The sequence below is a fragment of the Tauraco erythrolophus genome, chromosome 8 (genome assembly GCF_009769465.1).
Source record: "Tauraco erythrolophus isolate bTauEry1 chromosome 8, bTauEry1.pri, whole genome shotgun sequence".
Lineage (NCBI taxonomy): Eukaryota > Metazoa > Chordata > Aves > Musophagiformes > Musophagidae > Tauraco > Tauraco erythrolophus.
The window spans coordinates 24,223,326-24,249,210 of NC_141472.1; the positions used below are offsets into that span (position 1 = coordinate 24,223,326).

Genomic DNA, 25,885 nt, shown 5'->3' on the forward strand with positions numbered 1-25,885 from the left:
ATTAAGCCAAAAGTTAGTGCTCGGCTTTCCCCAGTTACTAATTAATTTAGGATTCCAAGATGAATACGTCTGATTGTCCCAAATCATTATTGCTTATCTTTTCCATTCACTCTATTCATAATTCAGTTCAAGGCATATTGTCTGTGAGTTCTGCTGTGGAAATCTTCCCAAGATACTCTTCAGTGAACAAAAAAACCTCCTTCCTTTCTTTGTTCTGGTTTTATCATGATTGCTCTTCCCACCCAACTTTAATTCTCTGTGGATCTCAGAATTCTCTTGCAGGATTTCTGCTCATAATACTACAAGTTACTACTATTGATTCCTTTTGCTTGTTGTCGCTCTAACTCATTTTAAATTGCCTTCATGTGTTTCCGCATTTTACAAAGATTTATGATCCTTTGTGTTTCCTTTTTTGGAAAACTTCCTTTGTGTCCTTTTTTTGGAAGATGTCTTTTTTTTTATAATTGCCCTACCCCCATGGTTTAAATGTGTTGGCATCCTTCAGAGCTTGGCCCTCCACCACAACCATAGGAGTAGATAATTGTACAAACCGTCCTGCAGCAAACTCCCAAAGAACGTAATGCAAACACTGGATTATGGATTTCCAGTGCACCCTGTAATTTCATTCACAATGTACTCCTAGTCTCATTGCTAAGATTAAAACCAGTATTAAGCTTTTCATACAATCACCACATCCCAAAGCACAGCAAGGAGCATGGAGCAATCCAAGTGATCAAAGACTACTCTCATAGTACAGCAAAAATAACCCCTACACAATCTCTTGGGACGTGCCAGTTCCTTTCCCAAATTTACTGCTGGTGTACTGAATTAAAGCTTTTAAGTTTACAAACACTGCTCAGAATCATGCCAGTATGACTGATACAAGTAAAATTCTAGGACTCCTAAATAAGCGAGTGCCACATTCAGGCACCAGCCCCCTCACATATTAAGAGCTGCGTAGTGAGAGCTTGACTTTGTGTCAAATAAATGCCTGAGGAATTTATCTGATTAATAACAAGGACATACAGGAGAAAGCATTTGGACAAAACAGAAATTATTTTCTGAGGTAACAAATGTATACTCCAAACTGGAATTAAAACAAAATTGCAGAACTCAGAGGGACTATTGTAGAGCATGTGGGTGTTAGATAAAAAGGCTTTGTGACGAAGTTGCTGCAGTACTTAAACAAGACTGGCAGAACACTGTCATGAAAACCTACTATACGCTTTATTACATTCTGCTTTAAAACAGCTTAATTCTCTGTTTTTACACAGAATTCTTTGTACAGTCGAAGGAAAAAAAAAAATAAGGTTGATACTAAATCACAGGAACTTTCTCTGCACTTGAGGCCTCTAAAATTTCCCTGCTGAGTCTCGTCATTTGACTTGTCACACAAGAATCCATGTCAGCTTGTAGCTTCTCATGGAGTAGATTAGAGAGCTTTTCGAAGGAGCTGAAACTAATGCGCTTAACCTATTAAACAAAAATGTCATATATGCTCTTTATGTGCACTTTGTTCTCCATATTAAATCATATGCATCATAGATCTTTTAGGACAAAATTACTAATGCACAGCATATGCGCTCCTTTAACCACTGCAGTTTACTCTAGCAAAGTATTATCAAACGTAAAAGTTCTTAAGACTATAGAAAGGAAATTAGCATGCTCTATTTGCTTCTGCTTTCTAGTTGTCATCTCTTGGCTTTTTTTCCCCTTAATGATTTAAACTTGTTGAAAATTTTTAGTCTGCATTCCATTGATGGTGCCCTCCGGCAAATGAAGTGATTGCCCAAAGTCATTTTTTGACTCTTGCAGGCCCTCAATTTTACATCCACTAATACCTCACAAAATTAATGACTGTCTTCAATTTTTTATTACTGTTTACCACTTCCTACATGTTTTTGTTTAAGATGTACATTTCTTTGCGTGGCTCATTCTCTGTTTACAAAACACGTTTCTGGGGCAGACTGCCTGGTCTCAGCTCGAGATGACGGAGGGATCTATAGACTCTAAGCCTTCAGCACTGTAATTTTGCATGTTTTAATTAGTTTAGCCTCTTCCCGTGCTTTCACCGTCACCCAGCATGGCCCTTGTCTGACTGACTCCCGCTTTGCTGACCCTGCGCGCTCCCGAGCAGCTCGCCCTCCCCGAGGAGAAAAAGCCGTGACTGCAGCAGCACGGCCTCACAACTAACATCGACATTGAAAAGCAACAACAACGAAGCAACTATGACACGGGAGCCGGTTTTCGCCACGCGCCCCGCAGAGAAAGCTTTCCTCCTGCATTCAGGATAAACGAGCATTTTGTAAACTCGGGTTCTCCTAAGCACAGGGCGTAACCACCTACTTTCTGCTAAGTTTCCAACGAGGGCCGGAGGGAGGAGGGGCCGCCGCCGCCGCCGCCCTCACGCCGGGGCGCCTCGCGCTGCCCCCAGACAGCCGCGGGGCAGCGGCCGCCCGCGCGCGCTAGGCGTCGGCACGCGGCGGGCTTCTCCGCACCTCGCCGCGGGTGCACCGGTCTCTCCGCAGACACGGAGGCGCGGGCAAGCCAGGCCCGCAAGCTCTCGCCTTTCCAAAACCCGCGGAGGCGCCGCGGGACCCTTCCAAGCCCGCCTGAAAGGAGCCCGCGCCGCTGCTCGCCTGCCCCCGCTCCGCGCCCGCCCGAGCGGAGCGGGCGAGCCTGCCCCCCGCGCCTCTTCGCTCCCTCCCCGGGCCCGCGGGGCGGAGACAGCCCGCAGTCCGCAGCAGCGCTGGGAGGGACGCGCCGCGCCTGCCCCGCAGCAGCCGGCGATGGAGCGCGGCGGGACGGAGCCGCTGCCGGCCGCCGCTCACCAGGTACCGGGGCTGAGATCAGTAGCGGCGGGGATGGGCGCGGTGGGAGGCTCCCCGCGTCTCGGCAAGCCCGCCGGCGTTCGCTGGGCTGCGCTTTACGTTCCTCGGTCCCCGTCGTGGCAGGACGTTGGGACGGGATTGCGGGTGTGAGCGTTTGAGGGGCACCGCGGGCCGGTTTTGGTGGGCTTTATAGCTCTTTTTAAGACCGTTGTGGTCAGCGCTTCAGCCCGACTCCCCGGCTGTGCTGGCGAGCTCACAGTAGTTATGGCTTTCTCATCTCTGCTCAGTTTCCCTCTAATTTGTATGAGGAAGAAGGCCTTAACAGGTACCATGCAGGGAAAAAAATACAGTCTGAGGGCCTTGTTCTTGTGAGGTAGGGAAGCATGGCTGCTTGGCACAGCTAAAATTCAGTCTTGCTTGAGGAGCGGACCTAGAGCAGCCTATCTCCTGGTGGGCCCACCGCTATGGATGTGCTGGTCGGTGGCCCTGACTGTCTCATGGCCGGCAGCCGGTCCCTGGGAGAGGACCCCACGAGAGGCAAACGCATCCCATTCATGTCTTCCACAGCCTTCCTTGTTTTATGGCTCACCAGCACGCCTCCCAACAGGCATTCCCTGCCCTGTCCGCAGTCCAAGTGCACCTTCCAGAGCGCCAGTCTTCACACAGGAGCCGTTTCACCCATGTCACAATCTCTGTCACTCTTTCTTGTCCTTTTCGCCAATTCAAATGTGTCTCTTCCAAGTGGGGAAGGGACCAGGGTTCGTGACAGAGTCTTTGAGCTGTACGATGCACGTTGTGTTCATTTTCTTAGTAACAGCTGAAAAGAGAGAACTGGACTGTTGTAGTTCCATGCAATTTCATATGTACTGTGCTGTAAGTAGCAGAGAGCATAAAATTTTAGGAGATAATGGCAGTGATGTTTCTGCTGCTCAAATCGGTGAAATAAAATGTACTGCTTGTAAGTCTAGATGAGAAACAGCTGAAGGAGAATATTGCCTGTAAAACTGCGTGTGATATGGAGAAGATAAGTAGGAAACAGCGGTTGGTTTGTCTGTGATGATAGGAAAATTTTTGGGACAAGTGGAAAAACTTAATGGTAGATGCAGATCAAAGAAGAGTACCTATCTTTTCATGTGATATATAATTAAGATGTGGCATTCATTGCCACATGATATCGCAGATACTAAAAAATACGTATGGCTTCGAAAAAGGGCAAATTCAAGGAGCAATCTGTTAAGGGATGTGATACACCAAGAACATACCTGATTTGAGAAGCTTGGGACATGCAAAACTGACGAAAGCTGGGACAGGAAAGTTATTTGCTAACTATCTATTTTTCATGTACTTACACCCTTCCATAGGCGCCTTCCATGGCCACTTTCAGAAATGGGATACCAGGCAATACTGGCTTTTGATCTGAGCCAGTATTACTCTTCTGATGTTAGTACTGCTTAAGGCTTAAAGGTTCCGCTTAAATATGTAGCCCTCCTTGAGACACTCCTATGCTTGTCGGCTTATACCACTATCTACAGGTGACTTAGATTTATCAGTCATTTAATTTTTTTCCAGGAGTGTTAGTGACAAGCATCTGAGTTTGTACTACCTGCTATATATGTTAAATAGGCTCCTGCATCCCTGAAATAGTGGTTTTATTTTCTTGGTAAGTACATAATGTTTTGCTTTTGTAGAACACAGGTGGGCATATTCTTCATTAAATGCATGTTCCTCTTGAATTAAACAACTTCATTTAAAATATTGGCATTCTAAGGAATGTTTCTAAAATGTTCTCTGACAGCAGAGTGGTGATCTGATGAGAGGGCCACTGCATGCTTATGAAGAAATGCTTTCTGAAGATAAGAACTTTATTTTTTGAAGCTGCTGTCTACAGATTGTGCTTTGAACATTGGTTTGTACCAGACCTTCCCACAGAAACTTTCCAGGACTAGCCAATTTTATAGTGTCTTTAACTATTCATAATGAACTAAACTATTGGATGACAGAGAAATATTTAAAATACTGGACAAAACTTTGAATTAGAGCATCTTGAGATGTTGGCATATTTTACTAGTAACTCTTGAAATTTATTTCATTCCCCTGATTCAGAGGCCTATTTTTACTGACTAGCCAAAATATTTTCAAAAATACTTGGTTCACATTTCTGCCTTTGGAACATGACTAAAAAGCGCCTTGTTTAACAGCCTACCTCTGTGTTTATATACATTTCTGTCCTTTCACTTCTTTTTTTCAGAGAAGATTTAATTACAGAAGATTATGGGTCAGACTTATACAGGAATTAGATGCCAAACATCCCTTTGATTTCTCACCGAAAAAAATGGGATTTAGTTATCAAAATACCTCTACAAATCTGAGTCTATGACTTTTTTTTTTTAATCTGGAATAGACTATATGTAAAGTCCTTGTTCTCATTTTTCTCACATACAGTGTTATTGTCTTCCTGAAATAGGTAGAAACAGATGACCGAACAGCCCTCGTTAGTAAGCCCGGGAATAAAGGAGGAAACAGTGATTTGGCATCAGCTGGATTTAACATTATCAACTCTATCATAGGATCAGGCATTATAGGTAAGTATACTTTTCTTCACTATCTTGTGTTCAGCCTTGTTTACACATGCATGACTTTCCAGTTTGGAGAATAACATTGTTGTCTTGCTTTCTGCTGCTGTTCCGCCAAGATTTTTCTCTATTTTTATTTGCTTACTATGCAAAAATGCAGAAGTGTCAGCTGAGATGGCGTCTCACCATGATAAATACTCTACAGCCTCTTTGCCGTAATGATCAGAGAGAACTGGTTGCGCAGGTGCTGATGAACTTCGCACCTAGGCAACACTGCCCACTAAAAATGATGGTTTTGAGGTTACTAAGCATGCCGGTCCAGTTTGGGAGATAGGTAGCATATTTTTAAATCTGAATATTTCTTTGTTTTGGTTGTCACAAATGAGTCTTTGGAAAGGTTCTTCTATAATCTCTCCTTTTCTTATTTACAGGATTACCATATTCAATGAAGGAGGCTGGTTTTCCACTAGGAGTACTGCTTTTATTTGGGGTCGCTTATATCACAGGTAACCCAAGAGCGGTTTCTATTGTAAAATGAAAATTAGTCTTGCAACTTTTAGCTGATCTTGAGCTTAATGATACTTTAAAAAAGCATATCTATGACAATAAAAATGACAAATTTTTTCCTTACCTCACTAATTCCTTGAGCAGATTAGTAGAAGTAGAGAATTATACGGTACAACATATAAAGCTGCTTTTTGTGTGTGTTTTATTTCCTAAAGCCTAGTTTCTTAGACTAGGTCAAGGTGACATTTGGAAGAATAGCTCTTATTTGTGCCTCATAATCACCTGGTTTAGTCCACTGTTTTTAACCCTTATTAAGAGACTGATCCTTGGGTGGGTTGTATATCACTTTTTTAGAATATACCACAGAATGAAAACCTTTGGTTGTACTATGATTTTTAATATTTTATTTAACTACCATTAATTAAAAAAATAATGGATTTACCTTCAAAAAGGGACAAGTTTGAAATCACATGGTGAATAAACTCAAACATAAGTAAATCCATTGAGATCAAAGGATAATTTTTTTGAAAGCCTCTGTGGATTCAAGTCTTAAAATGACAAACTAAGTCAACATGAATGGCACAAATTCTGTTACCCATATGCTGAGCAGATGTTGATGCTTTTCATTGCTTGATCATTTATTGTGTTATCATTTAAGGGTCTGCATAAATGATTTTAGATTTGACTGGAGAGCAATGTAACATAAGGAATGTGTTCCTTATGAGTGGAAAATTTTCTCTATGGCTGATGGCAAAATACATTAATGAAATCATATCAGAAACATAGCTCAGAAATTTCAGTTCCTTGTCTGTAGGAAATCTGATTTGTCCTTTGCATTTTGAAGTATTTTGAAGACTTCACAGCCATAGGCCCAGAATATGTGAATTAAACTCAGCATTTTATTATGTTAAAGATGTGGCTCAATATATCTTGCACAAGCGAATTGTAACTATAGTTACAACTTTTTGACTTGTAGCATTAAAGTACAGGCTAAGTATGTAACATTAGCATTTATTTTCCATAGTTTTTACCGAACAGTTGGTGAATAGCTGTTAGTTAGCAGTTCTCCCTATATTTCATTTTAGGGCGTGTTTTTGAGCTATAATGGGTATAGTCCTAGATTGACAGGCAAATACATTTTTTGGGTCGTTTAACAGTAAATCTTTTTCAAGTTTTGTGAGTCGAAGATCCCTTTCTAAAAAGACTTAGTATTTATTGTAAGATAAATCAAAATCAGCTCAGTATGCACATAATTGATAATGAACACTTTTGTATCTGTGCTTTTGTCTGCTCTCAATTACAATGTGAGTATGCGTTGTGAAAGTATTGCATATGCTCATGGGAATCTCTGGATTGGCTTTCACATTAACAAATGGTAGAAATATCCTAACCAGGCTTTATCTTTCACAAACTTAGATAAATAGCTAAGTAAAGTGACTGAGTGTTTAGCACCATGACACAGGCAGTCCTCGCATTTTACCCACGTTCAGGGTATGATCAAATACTCCACCCATTCAGGAGCCCTCTGCATTATTAATTGAATTTTCCTTTTCTGGTGCTTATGACATTTCTTATTCCCTTTGACCATACTGGAAACCAACGAGAATGAGTCAGTTTCTACTATTCCTGTTCAGGAAAGCTGCAATTTTCTTCCAATATGAGCAATTTTCTTCCAATATGAACTCCTGGTTCAGGTGGATTGAGATATTTTTGTGAGATTTCTTATCCCTGCTCTTCCTAGTGCCACTGTTTTCCTTTTTACAGACTTTTTTTTTTAAGGGGTGAAAAACATGAGCAGTAACCAACCACAATTGGTTCATACTGTCTTTAACAGTAATTTTATATTTTAACAGATTTTTCCATTATATTACTGATCAAAGGAGGAAACTTCTCCAGTACCAACACCTATCAAGAGCTGGTCAGAAAAACATATGGTCTTGTAGGTTATCTAATTCTTTCAACTCTTCAGTTTTTATATCCATTTATTGGTAAGATCACATAAAATATAAATATTTAAGTTCTATAAAAAACAAACTTTTTCATGTTACCTCATTCTTTCACTGGTTAAATAATAACAACTCTGTAAAGAATATATTGTATATACCTCTTTCCTAGTTAAAAAAAAAAAAATTAAAAATTACTTCTTGTATTCTAAAGGGTGACTGAGGAAAAATTCAGTGAATTGGAGAACCAGAATAATAGAAATTAACTGACATGTAATAGCTGAGAAATTCATGATCACGAGCGTAAAAATTAATGACAAAAGTAAGAGAGAAATAGCAAAGAAGAGATTCTGTTCTGAAATGAGTAAGGGAACACAGATTTGTTGTGCCTGAAATTAAAAGAAAACATGACTTTAGGAGTATATTGAATTCATATTTTTTCCAAAGATGTAGTACTACTCTCATTGGAGAAGCCACTGATCAGATCTTGCTTGAATATTATGTGCTGTCATTGCTTTTCAAAAGCATTAATTCAGCCTCATACCCTATGAGCTACTAGGAAACCGAGCAGTCAAGACCCCTTTGAAGAAGAAGTAGTAGAAGAACAAACAGGTATAATCTGGGCAGGAATAGTTAGACCAGAAGTTTAAAATGGAGTGATATTCTGCATCTGTCACCTACGGTAGTAACATAATTAAGTCAAATCATAAATAAATGTGATATTTCACAGATGGGGCTGCAAGGGGTGGTGACTTGAGATATCAAGTCTGGACTTGGTAACCACAGAGTCCCAGATCAAAATTCTTACTTTGAGAGCAATCAGTCTGAATTTATTACAGGTAGCTGAGATTTTTAAGAGTCAAGTTACTGTTGCTGCAGGCAAAAATGTTACACGTGTTGACTTAAAAAAGAGTATAATTACTACTTCATAGAGAATATGGAAAAGAATTGTAAAGATCTCAGTCCTTACCATGGAACTAGTTATGCATGTGTATGTGCTTAAATTTATTTCTATAAGTAGTGTTAATGACTTACAATTTCACAACAGCAAATAATTATGCATTAGTTCAGGTCAATACCTGTATGTATACTGTCTAAATGTTGAAGACCACTTGAGTATATACATGTATTTACTGTGTATGTATACACACACATGCACACATATACACATTTCTAGTGTAGAAAAAGATAAGAATGAAATATGAATGTTAAGGCCACAGTTCATATTAATGAGAGAAAGGAATGGAATTCCATATCTGATATCTTATCTATTTTCTCCTCCTTTCTTCTTTTTTAAAGATTTTGCTAACTTTTTACATGAGCTAGAAAGTCCTATGCATTTGATTGCAGGGCTAACACAGGAACTTTACTAGATAGAAACAAGAATTTGAAAATAAACTGCCAAAGAATTGCTGTTAGAAACAAAGAATTTTAAAAAGCCTTTATTTCCTCTTCTGAAGTAAGTTTACATAGCAAGTCAGCACAACAACCTTTCTTATCAGACTGGATTCCTGCTTAGGTTTTACCTGTTTAAAAAAAAAGTAAAGTAATTTTTTTAGTTTTGTTTTAAACCTGAAATTTAGAGGTTGTTGGTGCTAGCCAGGATTCATACAAGAGGGACAGAGGCACATAATCCCAATGTCTACAAAATATGTGTATCAAGTGTTTATCAAATATTTCATATTCAACTTGTACTAACAAAAATTTTATTTTCTTTAAGCTATGATCAGTTACAACATAATAACAGGAGATACTTTGACTAAAGTTTTTCAGAGAATTCCTGCAGGTAAGATGGATTTAAAAATTCAGAAGAGGGAAAATGTATTGGATAGGAATATAGTATTAGTATTAGGGATTAGCGTCCGTGTCATTCTGAAGTCCTACCTGTTACTTTTCTTCTAAATCACTCTTAAATATAGTTCAAGTTAAGAACTTGAAGTGTATTTGTATAAGTGGTTTTTTGAAGGTTTATTTTTTCATAAGTCTTTCTCAAATAAAAACTGAATCCTAGTCCTTGGTTATCATTGGACTTGATGTGAGTGAAAAGACCACAGGTGTCAATGAAATACTGAGCAAATAGAAGGAGTCCTCCACAGTGGTATATTTACAAGGTCATCATATATTGTCGTCTTTTTTAGATATTTCCTACGATGATCATTTGAATACTGAAACTGCAGTTCATCTAGTGAATAATTCTGCATGACTTGTAAATAATATAATGGATTTAATGCTTACTTAGGCATCTCTGTAATAGTTGGCCATGAACTGCATATGGCACTTCCAGTTCTCTTGGATATTCACTGCAAAAGCAGATGTGGCATTTTGAACTTCTTAACTTATGCACTTGTTACCCTTCCTCTGCTCTAAGTTTTCACAGCAGAATCAGAGGAGCAATTTGCGTGTATGTTTGCCATCTACTTTAGCACAAAGCTGGCTAAGTTAAAACATTCTTCACTGGCAAATTATACTAAAAACAACGTTTGCATTGAAGTGGAAATGAATATTTGTATAAACTCTTTGATTTCCACAGGAGGACTATAATTTTTAGCAGGTGAAGCCTGCAAGGTGTGGATGCAGTTTTAACTGTCACACTCTGTTTTTCTGTGAATACCTGATCACGTTGATAGTGACAGGGAATATCCTAATAATTTGTATACTCTATGACTTCTGTAATAGGAGGAACCTCCAGCATGGCACATCTCTTCACCTGGCTGGTAGAATGCCTGCCTGGAAAGAGAAGGGAAAGCATTATAATCTCTCAAAGAATAGAAGGAACTGGTCACAGACTTTCCATGACAATTGTCAGTCACTTTCCAGCCGTAATTATTCAGCAAACTTTCATTCAAGCCCATGATTCATGGTAGTCTGACTGAAACTGAGATGTGTGTTTATTTTAAGTTGTCATTGGCTTGAAAAAAACACCAGTTGTACAAATAAATCCCGTTGATTGTAGGGAATATTATAATGTTATTGTTGCCTTCACATGGTAATCTGTATTTCGCAATGGAAGCCAGCTGACAGCAAGAAAGGAGATGTTAAAAAAAAAACCCCAAACTTAAAATGGTCTTCTTTTAGGATAATTCTTTAAGAATTTGCTTATCTTCAACAGCACATTAATTGATGTCAACACACAGTGTCAAAAAATCCTGAAGAGTAATGGCAGAAAGAAGTAGTAGAATGTTTACTTGTAGTCTAACATTGACCCAAGCATGATGAAAGAAATTAATACTAATCTGTATGTAGAAATGCCAGACTTTCAAAGTTTGGTATAATATATCCCATATGTTATGCATTTGGTTTGAATTTGCGTAATTCTTGTGATTATGCACATGCTGCATATGGCTTCCTCAAAGTTAGTTAATACCTAGTCTTTATTTCAGTATTGCTTAGCTTGAATAAAGGGAATAAAACCCTGGTCACCATCAGAGTTTGTTGCTTCTAGCCCTTCAAATGTACTAATCTGTTCCTTATGTTGGTCTCTTAGAAAAATAAATTATTTTCTTTTTGCTTTAGTTGGACCAGATAATGTGCTTACTGACCGTCACTTCATAATTCTTCTTACCACCGTCATCTTTACCTTGCCTATATCTTTATATCGAGACATAGCAAAACTGGGAAAGGTAAATCATAATAGCAGTTGATTTCTGGTTTGCTTTTCTGCATGCCATTAGAAAATAAGTGCCAGTCATGACTTAGTGTGTTTGAAATCGATTACATCTGGCTAGAGCATGTTAAACATTTTAGAAGTTCAGACTATTCCAAGTTTTTTGGTAGTTTAAGCAAAACTTTGGTCTCCGTGTGAATCGTTGGAATTTTTCCGTCTACTGCTAGTTTAACTCAAATCTTGTAAAGCACTAGGTGATAGAGGCCTGATCTTGAAATGCTGAGCACTGTTGACTAGAAATTTTTAAATGAGAATATCGCTTAAAATTAGATGAATAATTCCAATTGGCTAGTTACTCAGAAAGAATAACAAATTAAAGCTTTCTAATTATTATTTGACGTGATATTTACAACTTCACTTGGTTGTTAATTATTCTAAAAAAAAAAAAAGTACATTATGCTGCTAAAAGGACAAACTTTCAGCAACTTACTAACTGAATTTGTGTATTTACCTTTACAGGTATCTCTTATTTCTCTAATTTTTAACCATTGTCATCCTGATTATTGTGATGGTGAGAACAGTAACATTCGGTCCACAAGTGTGAGTATTCTTACACTTGCACAAGGTGAATTTTTGGTCATATGTAATCTGTTATTTCACTATTACATATATCTACATAGTTTTGGAACATGGCTGTTTTGGGAGAGACTGATAATTGAAAAAAAAAATCTGTATGAACAGTAATACAAAATGAACTGCTAAAACATATTTTATCCTTTTTTTCTATTGCATATAAGAAAATTTAGAAAAAGTCTTAAAAAAAACTACAGATTAATTGGAAATTGAAGGTGATATGGCTAATAGCAGGTGGCTCCTGAATGAACACATGAGGTTGTCTGTCATCAGAGAAATGTTTAATTTTGTTCGTTGTTGTCGGATGGCCTGTATTTACAATCTTAAAATAGATAGTATCTTAGGAATATTTTTTTTTCTGTTAATATAATGATTTCATCATAAAAATTGAATACAAATAATGGAAAGAAAAAAGATGACACTAATAAAAACTTTACGCTGTCATTTGAGAAAACAACAATGTAAGTATGCAAAACCATTTTCCAGCACTCATAATCTGAAAGTAGTATTTAACATTGGACATGGGAGTGTGCTGGACAATTCAGTACATATGAATGTGTGTTGTGGCAATATTTTTATAATTAGATTGCGAGAAAGTGTTATGAATCTGTTATCTTTCCTTTATGGCCTAGAAGGTCTGCCTTTTTCTTTATCTTTTAAATTTGAAGATATATTAAAAAAGATGACAAACTCTATTTCGGAATGTGCTTTTTTGTTTTTTGGAATAGTTTTGTATGGTATTTCTAATGTTTCTGTAAGAAGTGGATTCTTCCATCATGATTGTTTCAGTAGTGTTATGCAGCATTGTTCGTTTGTCTTATTGCTGTGATAGCTGGGTTAATTGCAGGGCATTCAGTGTTTAATGCTAGGAAGATGGCTAGGATAGTAGTTTCTAAAGTTGTACCAGATGGTGTTGTCTATCATCCATAAAATGATGCACTCAGAACAGTGTGGGACTTCCCCCCCCTCCCATCTTTCTGAAGCAGCATGTTTTCATGCTATGTGTTAAAGGGATATTGAAAGGGTGATCTCAAAATCCCCTGTCAAAAAAGGAAGACACTATATATAATGGTTACTGATGACCTTGTTACTATGGTAACGTTTCTTCTCAACAGTTGGTGATGCACTGAAAATCATGGAATGCATGGGTTGATTTTTCTCACAATAAGTAATGGTTACATTTTGAGTTATTCTTGAAGTTTTACTTTTTAGTTCTTGAAATACTTCCATTTTTGCCTTTACACTTCTTGTTTTCAAAAATGCATCTAGCAAGTTGATAAACAATTAATCAGAATTTTTTGCCTCACAAACATTCTATCAATATCTATTTTTACTGTTTGTATTTTCCAGTTAGAAATAGACGTATACTTTAGTTATTAAAACCCTCTCCAAACATTTTGTTAATGGTATAACATATGCCATCTCTTTTTCTGCAATGAGAATAAAGAACACTAATATATTGCAATATGGTCCTGTCATAGTCTTACAACAAGTGAAACAAATAATGCATTTACTCTGAGCCCTTATTAAAATAAAAGTTGAAGTTTTCAAAGAGATTTTTAAAAGTCATGATTATGAAACATAGTCCTCAAATCTGTCATACAGGAAAAGAATTTGCAAATCCTAGGTAAAGGCTTGATGGGGCCGAGAGAGAATATTTAATCTTTGCCATTGTTACACAGCAGAACTGATTGTATGCTTATCATTGATGTCTAGTTTGTTCTTGACAATTCCGTCATTTCCCATTCCAGTTAACTTGCCTTTTCTAATGAATTCTTCCTAAATGTGTATTGTATATCTCTCTTACTGTATTTCATGTTGATTGCTTCTTGGCCAAACCGCAGTGGATATGGACAGCAAACTTCTTTCATTCTTTTTCAAGTGCTCAAAAAACACCTGTAAAGAGCTGTAACTTGTCCCCCTTTGGTGACTCTTCCTATAGACTCAACAGAGTTCCTTTAGTGTTTCTCTTGTTGTTTCCTGTGCTACTGATCATTCTCAATGGCTACCTTAAGTTCTCTGTAAATTAAAGTGATACCATGGTGCCCCAGCTGCCTATGGTATTTCTGTTGAGGAGCAGAGAAGAAAGATTTATGGATCTTACATGCACAGCATCTTGAGGTCCCTTTCAACTCCATTTTTTGGAGATGGCCACGCTCCTGTTTATGTGACCTCGTTTGATGTTTGCCTCTTTGGAAAATAGCATGACTTTGTGGATATGCCTTGAGTTTGCAGTCTAACAGATCCATCAAGCCTTTCTGTGCAAAACTGTAAGCTGGCAATATTTCATTTCTTCTACTGTGTTCTCGTGAAATTTGGGGTTTTTCCCTTGTTGCCCCTTGCCCTATTCTTGTGAAGCCTTTTTTCCCTTTCATAACTGTAGAATTTGTCATTACAGAATTCAGTACTGCTTTGTCAGATGATTTCTTTATTTACCAACATATTTATGATTTTTCTTTTTTTACCTTGTTCTCTAACATGCTTATATTAACTGCACGTTTCATGCTTTCTGTTAAGGATACTTCTTACTTTTTATTCCATATTTCAAGTTACTGCTGAATACATTCAAAAGTGCTAGACTCAGGTTAGGTTCCATGAAATCCCGTTCAGGTATTGTCTCACTTTGATAATTATTGTCTGAGTAGTAATCATTTTTCACTTGCCATTAGGTTTTTCAAAGTAATGATTCTTCTCTTTGAGAGAAGATTATCTGGGAATGATAAACCTGTCTCTTTACATAAATGCGATTCACATTCTAGTTCCAAATTATATCTGTTATTTGGACAACAGAGAATATTATCTCTCCTAGAAACTTTCCGCAATGTGTTTCCGCAACCTTTCTTTTTTTCAGTCAGTGTTTCATAACTACAAGCTGGGTTGAGATCAGGGACGTATATTTCTCTTGCCCTCCTTAAAGATATTTTTTTCTGATGTACTCTGCTGCTGTATTGTATTTGGCAACATTTCTACATAAATGACAGAAAATATTTTGCATAGCATGGATCTTAAGATGGACAATGGTTATACTGTGAATGTTTTAACAGAGGTAGAAGAGATGCTGGTTTAGACTGCTGAACAAATTTGCCCAACTCTTACTCATGATCCGTATGTGAAATGCCTTTTACGCCACTGGAAGGTCTTAACATTTGCCTGGTTCATTTGTTCTTTTCATTTTCCCTTGTTCTTATGTAGATAAACACAAATATTTTCAATTTTTTTTAAAAACTCACTAGCATGTTTATTATGCTATACTTTCCCTTAAGCATACTGAAGACCAAGTCTTATTTTCTTAACCTCTAGACTTTCTTCATCACTTGGCATCACTGCCATTCTACAGACCTTATTGTCAGTCTGTCTTGTTGTCTTTGCTTTCAGCTGAGACTTCTTCCTGTCTGGGATCTCCCTTAGAATGTCTTTTTGTTCAATCTTCTATTATTTTTGTTCCAAGAATCACAGTTATATTACCTCTCAGCTTTTATTTTGTATTGCAACTTCTACTATCTGTAATAGACAGTACAGCTCTCAACAAATGCATTTAGTATCACAGATGATTATTTTTTTCTGTTAAATTTCATTGTGTTTCATCTAACTACTACTTCTTCTCCAGCATGAAAAGACCTTTGTGTTCATGCAGACATAGCCTGTGTTTTTATACACTGAGTGAGGAGAAGTAAGGTAGCTGGTTTTGTCACACATGCATATTCGCATCTACTGCTATTCTTGCATGAGCAGCAGTTAAAATCTTCCCTAACAAGAACGTAGACCAAACTGGTCAGAACAGAGGTCCTTCTCAAAAACAAACAAACATAACATACAGTTTGAACAGTAGCAGCAGGATTGAAAAAGCAGAACAGGTATAGTATTACCTGGTATTCTAATTATGGACTTTTTCAGCCTATGTATGCATCTGCCTACACAGATGCATGTATTTATATGAATGCATGTATGTCTACCTTGACACTTGATGTTTCCATCAGACGCCCTTTGTCTTGTGAGTAATTTTAAGTGATTATTCACTGTGTAGCTCTTCTGTAACTGACAGCTACTATTTCCTTAAACAATTTTCTTTCCCAGTCTGAAGTCTTATTTTATATAGACACTTTCGTGTCACCAGCGCCCTTTTCCAGGAGCTTTGCATAAGTCTGTATCTCCTGCAGATTGGGTTTGAGTGTGATTTGTTGCTGATATGATCAGAACTCTAGAGCTATTGACTCAGTTCCAAACACTCAGAAATGAGATTTGTTACTGTATTGCTTTCACTTCTTAGTTTACCTGTCACATCTCTGTGAGATCCTTCTATTCCCAAGGTATGAAAATGTTTTTCACAACACGTGCAGCAGGGTGTGACTTCCTGTAAGAATAGTCATGTACTGTGGCATATGTATGAGATCTTCTATTCCCAAGGTATGAAAATGTTTTTCACAACACGTGCAGCAGGGTATGACTTCCTGTAAGAAATAGTCATGTACTGTGGCATATGTATGTACCAATGTGCATAGTATGACATTGCAATCAGCTGGTAGTGTTCAAATAATGGATCTGCAATTTTTCCTGCATTCTGCAACTAGAATGGAAGGAATTTATCTTCTTATGGTGCTAAAATAGCAGGATTTTGTTCTTTGGATTTTTTTCCCCAAATAATACTCCTAATCTGATTTGTTATTCACCCATAAAGCAGAGCTATACATTGGTCTGTTGCATATTGCTGGTGCATAAGCTAACACTGCAGGGGGAAAATTGGCTCTTGTGATTTTTTTAATTTTTTTTTTTTTAGATTATTTGGCTACTTTATTCAAAATGTTTCAAATGAAATTCACATGCTTTCTATGTTCCATTTTTTAAATCCCTATTTAAAAGAGCTTATAATATAGCTATACGGTTGCACAGGATGTACCATTTTCACAGAAAATAGATATGTCAAACAAAAGCATTATTTATTTCCATGCATTTTTAAAATACTTTGGCTTATAGAGTATTAGATAATCTATGTATTAAGTATTAATAGAAAAGAGGGTAAGGAGACTTTCACAAATTCTGTTGTCAAATTTTCATTCTGTACATTTGATATCAAAACTGACCTCTAGTGGTTACACAACGGGATAGTTGTAATGTTATCTTTCTATATTGTGTTTTTATTTTGGAATATTATTGATTTTTTTTTCTAATCAGATTTGAAATCAGTGGCATCAAATTAAGGGAGGCTACTCTATATAAGAAACAGCAGCTACAGTGGGTCAGAACTCCTGTTTCAGAAGGCAGTGTCAGATATCTCTGTTTCATTCATGGTATTTGTTCTATCTACATCTTGAGTCTGAGAATATTTTAGGAGGGCCATATTCAGCTGCTTAAGACTAGAAGCAGTATTTTATATATTCAAAGCAGTATTTATATATTTTATATATTCAGAAGCAGTATTTATATATTCAAAACAATATACTGCATCTAAGGACAGAAAACTGAACTTGATTTGATGCTCGGGTTCTGTTCACTTCAAGTTAAGCTTAGCAACCACAGTTTAAGAACTGAAAAGATGCTCTAAGTCTGACTGAATGTGCATTAGATGCTGTAAATCTGTTTGTTAATACAGAAAAGAAAGGATTGACTATTTGAGCTCTCAAGAATTAGTAAGATACGAGTTCTGAAAGGAGAACAGCACCATCCTTTTGTCATCTTTTTCCTTTTAGGACATGGGAGTGGAGTTTCAACATTTGAAAGCAATGAAACCTAGCACAGCATATGCCGCTGTGGCTGTCAAAAACAGCTAATTATCACCAGATAGAGGGAGAGACAAAGCTGCATTGGTACCTCAGAGAACTGGTGTGAGTGCCATACTGCTTTCTAGGGCAGTAGACCTCAGCAGCTAAGGCCTCAGGTGGCAGCAGCTTTCCCCCTAAATAGAAACAGAGCAATCAAAGTTAGCAGCAGCCAACTTTTTAAAGAGCAAGCTTCTCTGTGCTATTCCTTTGTCTGTGCTTTAATATTACAAATATGATGTTCAACTGGCTTGTGAATTTTGTTTGAGATTTTTAGTAAATTGTAGTTCTGTAAAAGGATGTTTTGTGTGCTCCCTTCATTTTGTTTCTTTATTTGGAGAGGAAGTTGGTTGCATCAAATGGATTTTACAAAGTTTGCTGATGATTTTCTGGTTTCTCTAAGACTTAAAATTACCACAGGTCCAGAATTGTGGGCATATCTTAGAGGAGCAGATGTGGGGGAGATTACATTCTTGCCTGATTATAAAAATTTCCATATACTCTCTTACACTTTATTTATCACTTCTTTGGGAACTAGCAGAATCCCTTTACTATGAAGAATATTGGAACAGGTGTAAAGAAAGGCAAGCTACCTCACTTGATTTGTAGCCTAGGAAAAAAAGTATCTCTAGACTGCATGGATTATATGTACAAGTTCAAAGGAATAAATTGCCTCTAAATAGTCAGAAGAGATTTTGGGTTGAGATAACCTTAGTGAGAATCAGTAACAGCTTTTACCTTCCCTGTTACTGTTTCTTGCTGTATGATGACTTGAGTTTATTTACAAAACTGGTCAGTGAAACAGGCTGACGTTTTTGGCTGTAAAAACTGGTTACAGAAATACTTTAATCAAAACAAGGTAGGTGAGAAGGTGTCTCCTAGTTTCAACTTACTGTTGATGAACACTGTGGCCTACTTCAGAGAGTGCTGGAGATCTGACTAGCAGTTCTGTATTACAGCATAGTATTTTAAAATACTTTTAATAACTGATAGTTGAAAAGAGGATGATCTATTAAAACAAATGTCTGTTTTAGACCCAAATCAGAAAATGCATGGATATTTGCAAAACCAAATGCAGTACAAGCCGTTGGGGTAATGTCATTTGGTAAGTAACTTTTTTTTGTATTTTCAATATTCAGATCAACTGTAACAAATTATTTAATATTTTGGACCTAGAAATTGCGTATTTTGAATTGTATTTTTTTTGTATTCATGTTACACTGTTTTATAAAAAAATGAAATTGACTTTGAGTCATCCATAGGTGAATTTAATTGTTGTGGTTTAAGACATTATCCCCATCCTTTGCCTGCCTGGCCCGAGAAGCTGTTGCCAATGTAGCAGAGACAGCAGTGTGACATGTGAGTCCAGCTCAACTGTCCAGGTGGTCTTAAAACACTTGCACCGACAGGGTTAGACTAACTGATAAACTGAGGAGGCTGTGATCATTCTGTATTCTCTTGGATAATCTCTAACAGAAAAATGTTAAACTGCAATGCATACATTCACTAGAGAGTGTCTGTTGCTTCCCATTTCTCACAATGAACCATTCAGGTGAGTCTCAACTCATCTCCATTATCCTCATCCTGAAGACTATTTCTTTGTGGAGGATCTGCTATATTTACTTCTTTTTAATGCTGTGATAATCTGAGGCCTCCCATTGCTTGTTGCTGCCTAAAAAGTATGTCATAGGAAGTCTGAAAGTAGCAAATGGCTCTGAGGATTAAAAAAAAATTCTCGAAACTGCTGTTGAGTTCTTAAGCAAAAGAACAGGAAGAGGAAATAGAGATGGAATGAGGGTGGGGCGGGTAGGGAATAGTGTGGCGTTTAGAGTAATGTAATCAGAATCATCTCAGGATGAATATAAACCATCAAATCAAATAAGTAAGTAAAAGTTCAAACCATTTCTCTTTGCCACAGGATTTGCCACATTCTTTTTGTCGCAGGATTAATGTTTGTAGTTATTAAAGAGTGAATTCAAACTGTGCTGTGTCTCACCTCCCTTGGACTATACACTCTTGCATTTATTTATATGCATATATGCATCAATTCATGCATTTGTTTTAACTGTTATGTGTGTTTCAGCATTCATCTGCAACCATAACAGCTTTCTAATATATGGGTCTCTAGAAGAACCCACATTAAAGAACTGGTCTCGAGTCACACATGTGTCTGTCTCATTTGCTGTTGTTATCAGTGTAGTGTTCGCTGCATGTGGATATATCACTTTACAGGATACACAGAAGGTAAACTGTCAATCCCTCAATTTTGGTGCTTGCTGTAATCCTTACATTTCCACCTTTCTGTCTGATTTTGCTGTTAATATATCAGTGATTGCAAAATGCCAAAATCATACTATGTTTGGACAGAAATAGTTAGGACATTCCTTGTAGTTACCCAACAACCAAAACAGGATACAAAGATGTCAGCTATGAGCTAATTGGTGTCAGATTCCCAAGTGTAAACCTCACCTGTGAAAGCCCACTTTGAATACTTCCATAACCAGAATACTTCTGAGAACTAAACATCTATAACTTAGCCACATGGTCCACAGGCAGACAGGAGTAAGAACAAAAGGTGCCTTGATTTTTCTACAGGGTGCCTGACATATATTTCTGTACATTCTCCTGTATCTTTTCCTGTCTGTGCTAATAGAACATTCTAGCTTGAATTAGAGATATTTCCTGTCTTACAACAGCTGTTCTGCTGTAAATATCCTACTGTCACCTCTGTGTGCATATGGCTATACATACAGGTATAAATACATATAATCAATGTTACATCGTACTATTTAACATCATTTTGTTGAAGTGGAAAAGATGTTTTCAGAAAAACAAGGCATAGATTTGTCCAGTGCGTTAGCTTCTTCAGGAAAAAAATCATATTTCATAAGCAAGCAGATTTTCTGTTATTTAATAGTACTGTTCCAAATTGTAGGAGAAAGCTTCCAAGCTTTTTCCTTTCCTGATGAGCAGCAGCATGTAGTTGAGAACAGGTGAATTGTAGGATAGGGGTTACTGGTTGATCTGTCCTCCTTTTTTTCCTGCCTCCAGTGCTGTTATGCAGAATAACTTACTGTCCTAGATGCAACAGCTAACTGGCTGAGATATTTCAAGTGTAGAAAGCTCTGACCGCAGCTATTCCTCGGCATATGACTGTAGTGTAAGCAGGTTCCATCTTACCTTCCGTCTCCTTTCTCAAAATCTTTTGGCTGTTTTCTCTGAAGTACACGTTATTGCTTCTTCAGTGCCATCCTGATCCTAAAGTAGTAAATCATAAGACAGTATAGTAATCTAGCAGAAAAGACCTGGTAGATCATCTGATCACTGTCTTACAGTGTCTCTTTTGCCTCAGAGATCATTTTTCCAGTTTCTCTGTGGTAAACACTAAGCAAGATGATGATTTGAAATCTTTAGCAATGCTTTTGTTGTTAGATGCAAGAAGATTTGCTACATAATAATCCATATATTTATAATGAGCATTTAGGGTCCGAATATTTGAAATTCTTCTCTGCAGCTTACCAACTATGATTAGATAGTAGCAGGGAAATGCAGTTCTTCAGTGGTAGCTCCCTGGTCTTCCTTCTGTAATTGTTGTTGTTCTAGGAATTACATGTTTAAAGGAAACATATCTTCTATATACAAGCTCTTTTTCTGAGTTTGTCACGTTTATTTAAACAAACACCAGCATCTCATACAAAATCTATGCTAAGGGGAAGACGACAGATGACAAACTTTAACGTTATATGTTAAAATATTTTGAAAGATAATGCTACTTGAAATAAAAACACTGCTACTAGCAGGATAGAGTGAAAGTTCCTCCTGGATGTAATTTGTGACTGTAACTACAATTTCTTGAGATGTGTCAGGAGAGGGGTTCAGAAAGTCTCAATTACTGCAGGAACTTACGCTTCAATTTGCAAATAAGCAAATGACATGAAGTTCAGACTAATTGGTGTTTCGCTGTGCCTCAGGAGATATATTTGAAAACTACTGTAGAGATGACAACCTTGCTACATTTGGAAGGTTTTGTTATGGAGTCACTGTAATACTGACCTTCCCCCTTGAATGTTTTGTGACCAGAGAGGTAAGAATTTATTACATTCTCCCTTTAACAGTGGTGTTATATATTAATAATGTTCTCATGTATTAATAGATATTGTAGCTGCAGTCAATGTTTAAGCTGTAATAAATACCAGCATATCCTATCCTGCTGCATGCAATGAGTATGAGGAACTAGTCGTGCTGTTTAGATTCTAGCAATGTAATATTGTATTACATGTATTATAATATTATCTGATATTATGTTAATAATCACTTAATAATGTCAAGAATGCTTAAAATTCCAAGTTTAGCATGAATGTAATTGTTGTTATGTTGAGAATAGCCAACTATAGCATATTTGCCATGCTTACTGTTTCCCTTTGTGAAGTATCTCCATCTAGGAAATCCATCAGTTCAATAAATAATTGTAAGTGGTTTTTAATCTGTAGTGGACATATGAGACGAGAGTAGGAATACCCTAAATCCTGCAGATATAGCTCAGTCAGGATTGCAAGCGTTCTGCAATTTTAGTAATGTGTGTTATGAGTTATTTCTGGAAGCGGATGCAGATGTTTTCTTGAAGCAAGATAGGTAAAGTCCAGTCAGTGTATTCTCACCGATTCTTTGGTTTCCCAAGGTTAGAAAATTTAGAATAAACTTTTTGTTAACAGAAAGAAGAAAATCAAGGTTTAAAATTGTGGTTCTGTTTCAGGTGATTGCCAATGTGTTTTTCCATGGGAACCTCTCAACAGTTTTCCATATTGTTGTGACAGTAGTTATCATTGCTGTGGCGACTGGTGTATCATTAGCGTATGATTGCCTTGGAATAGTTTTAGAGCTGAATGTAAGTGAACCTGCATACTCTAATTATTTAATAAATCGCTTTTTGTATAAAATAAGACTCTGAAAAATCCTCAGCTCTACTGAAGATCTTATATAATTCAACATAGTAGTCAGTAGAAATGTTAGTAGGAAAAAAAGGAATTATTCACTGCTTCAAAATTAGATAATTAAAGGAGAAAGGAAGTTCAGGAAGAAAAGTTTACATGGTTGGGCAGGACTTTTAGAACAGTTCTGGAGATAGGGCAAGTGACTATGACTTCCTAAACGTATTTAAACTGCATTCACTGGAAATTAATGGAAGTCACTAAAGTACTGAACTGTATTGCAGGACTGAATGTAGCATGTCTTTCTCTAATCTCTGCTTCTGATGAACTTGGCAAATTACTAAACACTGGAGCAGATCCTAATGACTGCCTTGTGCCAAAGGGTATGATTTTTAGGAGGAAACTGCTTTGTTTGCCAGTAGACATTCCTGCGTCTGGCATTGCCTCATAGCAGAAATGGAGGTTACCAGGCAGGCCACACAAGGCACTCATTGACTCGAACCAGTTTTAACACATGCATGTTACATTCTTGGTTGGCTGCAACTGCCATGTAGTCTACTGGAGTCCTAAACTAGTAGTTAGCAAAGTAGACTTGCCAGATGAAGTCAGTTTGTTTTGGCACAGAATGTACAATGTAATCAAAATTAAATTAAAAAATAATAATCCAATCTACATTAATGATAAACATTGTTCATCTAAAGAGTTTACCTTGTATTTCAGGTCAGCTATTTTTAATAAATATAGCAGATGTGGAAATGTCATACTCCAGGAAATAGGACTTAGAAGGCGGAGAAAACTTTTCAAGGGCAGCCTGTGCTTCTTTACAGAAATATTTTAGAATTCCCTCCTTGCGTCCCTGCCCATGCACTCATTGACAATTTCAAGCCATGTATTGCATGCTTGCCTAAAACTGATGGAACAAAATGGAGGGAGTCATTCTTTATGCTATGTGATACACATATGTGTATGTACATTATGATACATGTACACTGTTCTGCTTCACAGTGCAGTTTGTCTGCTAACTGGGCAGTAATGAGTGATTTTTGTAGCAGCAATTTAGCAGGTCTTGCCTGCACTAATATTATAGAACAGGTCTGATTATTCAGATAACTGTCTAATTACCCTCTATTTAAAATAATCGCCTACGTACTTTTTTCTCAGTAATCCTTTCCAAATTATAACTAGCTCGAAATAAACAATATTCCTATTGGTTTGGTCAGGATGCATGTTTCCGTTAAAATATCTCATTCAAGGCATCTGTTGGTAGTTTCTTTTCCATCTTCTTCCCTCTGTTTTTACATTACAAGTGCAAAAAATTCACCTGTGTGTATATACAAACCAACAGAAGTATTTAAATGTGTGTGTACGTGCACACATGCCTATTCCAGTCAGATATCTGAGTACTGTTATAATGAACGTAATTATGTATGCCCATATATGTGTGTGTATATATATGTGTTTTACATTTATTATATAGTATAATATGTTAAGAATAAATTTACACCAGAAAACTGTCAGTGAGTCTTTCTAGCAGGAATCAACATGTATGATTCCTATTTGGAATTCAGTTAATTTATAATAATCACTCAAAAGCAATTACTCAATAGTCAAGCCGATAGCTTGATTCAGTTATGAATAGAAGTTGATAGCCAGGCATCATCTTTTTTTTTTAATCTTTTTTCCTTTTTAAGATGGAATGTGACAATACAGTCAATTGACAATGCACATTTATTAGACGTAATCATTGTGCTTAGAAAGATTGTTCCGTCTTGATATCCACCAGTAGAGAAAAATGAATAGGCGGGGTCTTTCCATGTGAAACGAAGACGATCTGCCTTCTCAGCAGGCTTTCTGTCCAGCACAAGAGCTGTCTTTTGGCTCCTTACCACAAATGGCATTTGCTGCTGTTTCTCTGACTCTACTTAATTTTTCCCTGCTTTCTGGTTTTAAAACAAAACACAAGCCATTGTGTTTACCCATAGTAATTCCCCAGGGAAACCGTTCAGTTGTAAGAGAGTCAAGGGTCCACAGATTTTGCTGTGCTATTCTTTTATGAGGATGCTGGTTCCTGTTGCTTCATTAAGAGTCTTGGTTTTTACTAAGAAGATACTTCGTGCATGTACCTATTTTTGTTGTCTGTGCTAATCACTGTTAGCATCTTCTACCATAAAAATATACAAAAGTTTGTACAAACAATGCAAAGATATTCAGGATTACTACCTCACCATAATTAAGTTGAAATATAGTGTTTGTTAAGTATGTGACAAAGTAAATGTTCAGAATTTCTCCATAAAACTGCTCTCTTTTGGCATGTAACTCGTACATTGATCTGCAGTGGCTTTACTGTAACAAGAATTTAAGCAGGTGCTTTTTATCTGTACCTATCTAAGAGAGCGTTTAAAGAGGAGCTGAATTTTTAATACGAAGAGGCGTTCTGCTCTTGCAAAGGGAGCTTGCTTTCATAGGGATGTCAATGTAAATGAGGTCATAAATGTAGAAATTGATCAGAATTCTTTGAACTGCTACATGACGTTTCCACTTTTTTTTTTTCCCCAAAGGAGTATAATATCTAGACTCTTACATGGATTTAGTAGTACTTGCAACATAAAATATTATTCTGTATCAGCAAAACAAAAGCATTTAAATAAATCTGAATTATTTCAAATAGTTTTACAGATATTTTTGCAAGTTATTTGTGATTTTGAACAGAAAGTTTTCCATATAGCAACACTGGAAAAGACCCCTATTCTCTGGCTTTACTGTTGCATCAATCTAATCACAACCATTTAAAAATTTAGGTTTTTGTTCTTCACATCTAAGTATGCATGCTTATGAGGGTTTTTTCTATTGTTGTTTCCCACACACAGGGAGTTCTGAGTGCTACCCCACTTGTTTTTATCATCCCAACAGCGTGTTATCTAAGGCTGTCCAAAGAGCGATGGAACCATTCAGATAACCTCATATCCTGCCTGATTCTTGCTGTCGGTGTGCTAGTGATGACGGTTGGGTTTGTTTTGACTATCTTACATCCCCAGGAATGCAGCCATGGAAAAGAAATGTTCTTCTGCTTCCCTAGTAATGTTTCTTTTCACAATAGTACACTTCCACCATAG

At 37.1% G+C, this 25,885-nt stretch overlaps 1 protein-coding gene across 1 annotated transcript; it reads left to right on the plus strand.

Moving 5' to 3' along the window:
* Nucleotides 1-5,304: 5,304 nt before the first annotated feature.
* On the plus strand, nucleotides 5,305-25,885 carry SLC38A11 (solute carrier family 38 member 11). The gene is given in 13 exon segments (XM_009981456.2): nucleotides 5,305-5,413; nucleotides 5,836-5,910; nucleotides 7,765-7,899; nucleotides 9,575-9,640; nucleotides 11,368-11,474; nucleotides 11,978-11,998; nucleotides 12,000-12,058; nucleotides 18,879-18,949; nucleotides 19,928-20,065; nucleotides 20,068-20,088; nucleotides 21,816-21,928; nucleotides 22,598-22,729; nucleotides 25,640-25,885. Coding segments are annotated over 12 exon segments (1,170 nt in total). The 5' UTR covers nucleotides 5,305-5,413; nucleotides 5,836-5,849.